The sequence below is a fragment of the Diplotaxodon limnothrissa genome, linkage group LG4 (assembly GCF_057381915.1).
Source record: "Diplotaxodon limnothrissa isolate DT_005_m linkage group LG4, D_limnothrissa_male_GT1.1, whole genome shotgun sequence".
In the NCBI taxonomy this organism is placed as follows: Eukaryota; Metazoa; Chordata; class Actinopteri; order Cichliformes; family Cichlidae; genus Diplotaxodon; species Diplotaxodon limnothrissa.
This window is the reverse complement of record NC_140599.1, coordinates 26352712-26360643: the sequence shown is the minus strand read 5'-3', so window position 1 is coordinate 26360643 and position 7932 is coordinate 26352712. Positions and strand designations below refer to the sequence as shown.

The 7932-nt window shown below is 44.8% G+C and overlaps 1 protein-coding gene across 1 annotated transcript; it reads left to right on the top strand.

The window, feature by feature from the left end:
• Positions 1-391: 391 nt before the first annotated feature.
• On the top strand, positions 392-7206 carry lfng (LFNG O-fucosylpeptide 3-beta-N-acetylglucosaminyltransferase). The gene is made up of 8 exons (XM_085352698.1): positions 392-915; positions 4729-4777; positions 4998-5100; positions 5179-5332; positions 5427-5512; positions 5913-6078; positions 6166-6251; positions 6337-7206. The coding sequence occupies exons 1-8, from the start codon at positions 505-507 to the stop codon at positions 6401-6403; spliced, it is 1122 nt and encodes a 373-aa protein (XP_085208824.1). The 5' UTR covers positions 392-504; the 3' UTR covers positions 6404-7206.
• Positions 7207-7932: the final 726 nt, after the last annotated feature.

The window sequence follows — 7932 nt, the reverse complement described above, 5'->3', positions numbered from 1 at the left end:
TTCACACTCGGGCGAATTCAAATAGCTTCACTTTGAAAAAGAAAGAAATTTAAAGAGGGGAAAAATAAGCGTGATTTCAGTGTGGTGAACAGAATCCTTTTATTAGCCGATGAGTCACAGCATTGTGGGGATGATGCACTTTTTCTCCAGGTGCAGTCTCTGAAACACACCTTTCTTCGTGACCAGCTGCAATTTTTGTTTTACTTGGGTCAAACGTTCACTTTCATGATCTGTGAAAGGACAAGCTGCACTCACGCACGCACGCCCCGTTGCTGCATCACAGGCTGAACGCTGGCTTCACGGACCTCCCACGAGGTGTGGCCAAGTGTCGAAGCTTATATATGTTCCTCGTGAACGTTCGCTCCTGTATTATACAGCTATGCGACGCTACTGAATTGGTGTTTGTCCTTTTGAGTTTCATTGAGGAAAAAAAATACCATATGGACTTTGCATTGGGAGTTCGTTTAGGCGCTTTATAGGTTTTAGTCGTATTTAGGTTTAATCATGTTGAAAAATAATGGAAAGAAGACCGCAATCTCAGTAGCCTGCACAGCATGTCTCTGCCTGCTGCTGCTGCTCCTGGTTGCTGTGCAGCATCACCGGGTGCAGGTGAGCGAGGTGACGAGCGAACGGGACATCGGTACGCGCTCTCTGCTCCAAGATGCCACGCCGGGGGAAGGGGAGAGCGCACCGCCCGAGAGCGCACGGGATAAGAAAGGATTCTCGGCTTACTTCACCAAACTGACCCGGGGACGGAGGGAGGTGGAGAAGCCCGCACGCTCGTTCGCGGACCCCCCTCCAGCTGAGAACATCAGCGCGGATGACATCTTCATCGCAGTGAAGACCACCAAGAAGTTCCACCAGTCCCGGCTGAGTCTGCTTCTGGAGACATGGATCTCCAGAAACGTGCAACAGGTAAATGGGAAAAATGTAGCATGGAACATTCAGCTCGTTATCAAAACACTGCGCGTGCACAATCCGAAAAGTAAAGATTTCAGTGATTTACTTTGTAGATTATGTCATTGTTATTAAGCCCGCACTGCATAGTTGTAACAATAATCCAGTGTACGCATGCAGGTGATGATGATGTTTCATCGCTGTTCACGGTGCTTTATTGTTCCCCTTGTCACTAGATGACATACTGAAACGGCCACACTGTTCACCATGCTGAATTCCCTCTGCTCTGTCACTTTTTATTTTCCCCTGAGTGATGTCCCTGAGAACGGAGGGAGCAGTTTCAGAACTCCCTCTTCTCCCCTTTTCTCAACCCCCCTCTCTCCCCTCTCTCTATTATCCCCCCTCTTTTGAGGTGTCCCTGTGAATGTCCCCGGTGCAATGGATGCTTCACAGCCACCGACTCCAACGCTGTCCCCCTTCCAGGGCTAACAAAGCTTCTTTCTGAAGGGGGAAGAAAAGCTTTCCCAGCCCCTTGTCTCCCCTCTCTCCATGGGAACGTGGGAGCTGAGTCTGGGTCAAGCTTAGTGGAGGGATGGGAACGTGGGGGCTTCGTTTAGGGGATGCCTGGGACAAAAGGGTGCATCTATAGGCTTGCTTATGCTGGGAAAGAGCACGCTGAGTATGAAAATGTCCTTGAAAACCAAGCTCCTTTAGAGGGTGCACAAAGACAAGGCTGAGGAAACGGTAGCTAGTCAAAGTGATTTTATCCTACACCTCACATGCGCTTTTGCAGAAGTCGTTGTAATTTGTTTCGGCTACAGTCACATAAAGGCTTTCTTTTTATTCCAAGCAGCAATAAAGTTGAAGGGGATCTGTTTGATGCCAGGGTTTCAAATAATAATAGACTGTCACAATCACTGTGTGAAAAGGAGTAATGATTAGATGGAGTAGATCAAACCATGATCTGCAACAGCTGCTTACATGGGAACAGCTTCTGCTAATTGTTTGCAATTACTGCAGTGGATGATGTTAGTTAACCCATTTAAAACAGAATTATCAGCAGGGCTGAGAGGCAGGCAGCTGGTAGGTGGCTGCATGGACAAAAAGGACAGACTGAGCACCACAATGCATGAAGGAGTTCCTGGAGAAGGGGTGCCAGGTGGTTAGGGGAGACAGCACAATGGAAGGCCTTAATGCCAGCCATATGATGTTCATGAGTTCCCACCATGTACATATGGTCATCCTCTGTGATCAGATTTGATTCTCACGCTCAGCTGATGGACATCTGTGGAGTTTGCATCAATGTTGGAGTATCAGACACAAGGGACAAAAAGTATTATTTCTGTATAAGCAAGTATGTTTCTGCAGGCTTTTACACTTGCTTGCTTCTCACATCTGCTCAGTATGTGATCTGGTGGTGTTTCTGTGAGAACAGGGAAGGTAGATTATCTCTGTGATAGGTTTGTTGACACAATAGTGCTTGTGGCCTTCTTAATCTTTGAGCGCATACATAGCATAAATAACACTTTTGTAAATCCAGCTTGTTTGGGTCTTTATGCACATTGTTAATAAATGCTTTTGGAAAAAAAACATTCAGTAGCTGGGACTTTACGTTTAAAGTTTAATTCCTAACCATCCTCTTTACTTTCTCTCTTTCCAGAGTTCATTTGGAAATCTGGCACATATGAGCGTTTTTTTTTTCCTCCAGTGTGCAAAATTATTTCAAGTGTCTGGACAGCTGGCACTGACATCTTCATGGTGGTGTGCCATGCATTCCTCTCTTAAGAGTCTGATAATTAGCCAGCCGTCCAACAATGAGATCTTTTAGCATTTAGGAAAAAAAAAACCCCACTTGGAGCTGCAGTTCAGTTATTCAAATGGCTTCAGTGTAAAGAAATAAAATACAAGCGGTCAGAAAGTGGGTGGATGTCATTAAGGAGGAAATCCTGCTGTTAATCTGCAACTTCTGATTTGGAAATCAACAAATGCATGTGTTTTATGCCATCAACTTATCTTTTACTGCATCCCTGATGAAACAATTCTAATCCTGTGTGATGTCTGCCAAATTATTAGTCTGCACAAAAAGTGCTGAAATGCTTTGAAAAGCTGGGACAAAAAGGGGAAGGAATCGGGGTGGAGGTGGATGATGGAAAAGAAGGGAGCCCAGTGCCCTTCCTTCCTGTGGAGCTGGAGGCAGCCAGCCAGGCACCACGTTCAGCTCAGACAGGGCCGTGCCAGACCTTCCTGTGATCAGGAGCGCAGCACCGCTCTTCTCCTCACCTCTTGCCCTCTCGCCTCTTATCTCTGCTCCACACAGGACCATCTCTTTTCTCTCTCGTGCATTCTTTTTGTTTGAATTAGTATTCCATGAAAGTAGCTCTTTTAAGTTTTCAGTGAAGGAACAATGACTAAGGAAAAAACTTCACTGGGAGATTTCTCTTTAGTTAACTCCTGCAGCTGTATGCAAATGCTGGCAAGCGTTTACCCAGTGGAGACTTTACCCAGCATGAAAACTCACAGCATTGTTCTATTCAAGAGGCTCTGGCTGTGTGTGGGGGGGAGATGACGGGGTGAAAAGGAGGTGATTGGCCACACACGGTTTTTGATTTACTAATCAGCAGTGAGAATCCCACCACCGCTCCTCCATCCACCCTCCTCCTCTTTCTGTCAGTAGCCAGGCAGCTCTGGCAGCTGCCTCAGTGATTAGGCTGTCTATTGAACGAGCTTTAAAGCAAACAGCGCCAGCCTCTGATCCCTTCACCAGCGAAACCACCACTGTTCCCTAAACAAATACAGGCTCATGGCTTTAGCGTTGAGCAACATCTGCTCAGAATTTGTTCCACAAACTGCTTGAGCAGCCTCGCTTTGTGTTGGGGGGAAAAACAAAAACTAAACTGGAGCAACCGATGTTTCATTTAATTCAAGTAAAGTCAGCGGCCTGCTTATAGATGCACATCACAGATTGCAGTTGCTCAGCAGCAGGGCGATGGTGGTGAACGTGCAGGCATTAGAGCTCTATCTGTTAGTGAGGGTTAAGGGAGCATGACCTGGCATGTAGAGACACGTGGCGTAGATAGGATAGCGTGGTGTTCGGCAGGTGCTGCCTCACCTGAGGTGAAGAGTAAACAGACTACTGGCGGTTACAAAGCCTGGGGCCGGCCGCCTTTTCATCACCGCTATTCAGCAGCTCGCACCTGCTCTGTGTGAGTTGTCATAAAGAGAAGTCTAATCTCTTCCCGCTTCTTTTAAGTGTGTTCCTGTAAGGTGCCCTTTGTTCTTTACTCCTTTTATGACTAATTGCTACATTTAACAAGTGCCTGCAGTCTGGTGGTTTTAATTCTTCTAACGTTTTTGAATCTGTCAGTCACACAGATGCGAAGACAAAGAGACAGACATTTTTTTCCATGCTGCTGTTTTTATCAGCATTAATCATTTTGAAGCTCGGCAGCAGGTCCAGCAGAGCGACGAGGCTCAGCCACGGGATGTGATACATGAACGGGGTGTGTGTGTGGGAGGCGGACAGTCTGCCTCCTCCTTTGTTGTTTGTCTGGGATGCTTCGGGGCGGCTGCATAGTTGCCATGGTGAGAGTAAAATGCAGGACAAAAGGCCTTTATTAGAGCAGGAGGCTGTTTAACTCAATGCGTTTTCCACTGCATAAAAGCAATGCTGATTGATGCTAATCACACCAGCTGGATGTGACGGAGAGAGACTTTGAACACACTGTTGAATAAGACCGTGTGGCCACTTCACATGATCAGCCAGAGTAGCTATAATTTTGTGGTTCTGAAGGCCAAGTCTCCTTATCTGTGACTTCCCTTGTTTGTTTACAGACGTACATCTTCACAGATGGAGAAGATGATGAGCTGAAGAAGAAAATTGGTAAGTTTTATGAGGGAGCTTTCAAGTTGCCAACAAAGATCATTTTGTTTGAGAAAGGCACCATCAATGAGAAACCGAATCCCATTTTAAATGCCATAAAAATTTTGCTCTGAGCTTTTTGCCTCTGTGAAAGATGACTTTGAAATACACAGATGCTTCTTTGATGATGCCATGCCTTATGTTTTAAGCCATAACTCTGTCTCTTTCATGACCGCCACAGGGAGTCATGCAATTAACACCAACTGCTCTGCGGCACACAGCCGACAAGCTCTGTCTTGCAAGATGGCGGTGGAATATGACAAGTTCATCGAGTCGGGGAAAAAGTAAGCATCGCTTTAGAAAACGCTCACTTGTGCATTAGCCGAGAATGGCTTTGATCTAATAACTATTCTGTTTTGCAGGTGGTTCTGTCACGTAGATGATGACAATTACGTGAATGTTCGGGCCCTGGTGAAGCACCTGTCCCAGTACCCCCACACCCAGGACATGTACCTCGGCAAACCCAGTCTGGACCGGCCAATAGAGGCCACAGAGAGGCTGGGCGACAATAAGATGGTATGCTGAAGATTGTTGTTGATATCGCAGTATATATTTTAATGGTGACTCGCCAGATGGTAGCATTAATAACCTTTTCGTTCTCCTTTTATAGAAACCAGTGAATTTCTGGTTTGCAACAGGAGGAGCAGGTTTCTGTGTGAGTCGGGGTCTGGCGCTGAAGATGAGCCCATGGGCCAGGTAAGATATTTGTAATTATGCTGCACTAAGATTGCATTTGCCTTGTAGTGAACACATAAACTACAAAAACCCCCAAACGTCCTCAATAGTCGATCCAATGGATTACTACATTTGGAATAGTAAATTTCTAAGCTAAAGCCCAATAAAAATAAAGGCAAGAAGTAGTGCCCCAAATCCCCACCCACATCACAATGCCAACCTTGGGCGTGTCTTTACTTGGATCTGTAACCAGCTTGCAACACCCAGAGACTCTAGAACTGCCATTATAAGAAAGTAGGTGCAAGGCTTTAGGTGTTTCAGAGGCATGTTACAATTTCAAAGTGACTTCCTGTCAGTAGAAAGGATTCGTACAGTAGAGCAGAGTACACTGGCACTGACCAGGTGACTTCTTATTTTTTAGTGGCGGTCACTTCATGAACACAGCCGAGAAGATCCGTCTTCCGGACGACTGCACCATCGGCTACATCATCGAGTCGGTTCTGGGGGTCCCCCTGACCCGCAGCAACCTGTTCCACTCCCACCTGGAAAACCTGCAACAGGTGTCCAGATCTGAGATTCACAAGCAGGTGAGAGGCTTATAGGACATTCTGCATCCTCGAGAAAAGGGCAAATCCGAGTGAATGTGGTGTTCACGTTTTTGCTCTTTTTTTCAGATCACTCTAAGTTATGGGATGTTTGAAAACAAGAGCAATATCATCAATTTGAAAGGAGCGTTTCCAGTAGAGGAGGATCCATCAAGGTGAGGGGCTGTTTTACTTAATTATAAGACGTATTAATTTAAGCACATTTTCAACATAGATCTAAGTCTTTTTCTTGTCTTCCAGGTTCAAGTCTGTGCACTGTCTCCTGTACCCAGACACCCCGTGGTGTCCTCCCCAGGTTCCCTATTAGGGCGACCGCTCCTTTCTCATCCTCGTCTCCGTCTTGCCTCGGTATCTGAAAGGCTCGTGGAGACCAGTGTTTGGTATTAGACCATGTGGCTGCTGTATTCTTGCTGCAGTGGTGCATGGTTTTTAATAGTTTTACTGGGCTGCTGTGCGGCCCGCCTCGGGACTCTTCCTTCCTCTCTGGAGCCAGAGCCTCATCCCGTATTATGGGGTACGGTCGGAGGACTTCAGCTCTGCAGGAAGTAGCTTTCATCGTTAAGCTTTGCAGGCAATCAGTTGAGCTTTGTGATGTACATGTTGCTTGTAAATGTATCTGCTATTCTCATAGAATGTATTGTCTTATATTTGAGCCTTTTGCCAGCTTTACATTAACACTTTTTTTTTTGCTTTTTAAAATGCAGAGCCCTTCAAGTCTATGTTTGTAGGCTTTGGGCTTTTTTCTCATTTAATTTGCTTTTTTGGGTATTTCTTTTGTATCAGATGACTCCGGACATTTGCTCTAATATGAAGATGTTGTTGTGCTTTTAAGTTAACAGTGTTATATTCCCCATAACCTGAGCTGGCAGTTGGCAGATTTTCAAATGCATCCTTTGGCGATCCAATCTGATGTGTATCAGGACAAAGCACTTTTCCCTTCCTCATAGTTTTGTTTTTATTTCACGAACTTACCTAGTTTACGTCCTCTAATGATATACTTCAGATTTGTCCCAAACTAACAAAAAAAAACAAAAATAACCCCTCAAAATCTCAACATTTGCTCCTTTTGATGTATTTAATAACACTCCTTGCATTAGTTACAATCAAGGAAAAGTAATGAGTGGTAGAGATTTTGCTTTGGGGTTATAGTCACCTTTGCTTTGCTTTGACAAGTCTTTTTTTTTTTTTTTTTTTAATATTGCACAGCTGTGTTTCAAATGGGCTGATGTTTGCTCCTCACCTCTGAAAGGTACAACAGAGAAGAATGTCGCTAGTCTTTTTAGTTTGGATGATTCCCATTCGAAGAAGAAAAGCAAGAGCAGTTTGAATCAGTAGCACAGAAAAGGAGAACCAGATGGGTAAACTGAGCCGCAGTCTATAATAGTTTGCACAAAAGACTGTTGAGCCTCTGTGTTGTTGTCAATATGAATGTTCCTTATTTACACATAACATCAGCTGGTTACTGTTGAGGCCTGCGAGGTGAAAGCGACATCAGCGTTTCCTCATGGAGGTGTCTGTGTTCCCTCTGTGTCATTTCTCACCCATATTGGGTTACGCTATACAGCTTGATTACAGTATTGTGTACTGTGCCTTTGTTTAAATGAGTAGGGATTGTCTATGCTTAGAATGTAATTTCCCCCTTTGTGGTTTACATACACTTAATGACCTGTATTTTTTTTTTTTTTTTTTTTTTTTTTTTTTTGTGGGACTGCTTTAAACTGTGCTAAATGACTGTGGTGTTTTATTCTCCAGTATCTGGAGGGTTTGACCAGTTCATTCCCAATAACTGGCTCCTCAGGGATTATGAGCTGATCCTGGTATTAACTACCATGGGAC

What these genes read in the sequence shown, in the direction of transcription:
- lfng (XM_085352698.1), top strand. Translation starts at nt 505, where the DNA reads ATGTTGAAAAATAATGGAAAGAAGACCGCAATCTCAGTAGCCTGCACA. An exon ending in TGAGCTGAAGAAGAAAATTG is followed by an intron (nt 4,778 to 4,997) that starts GTAAGTTTTATG and finishes TGACCGCCACAG; the next exon opens with GGAGTCATGCAATTAACACC. An exon ending in GTAGAGGAGGATCCATCAAG is followed by an intron (nt 6,252 to 6,336) that starts GTGAGGGGCTGT and finishes CTTGTCTTCCAG; the next exon opens with GTTCAAGTCTGTGCACTGTC.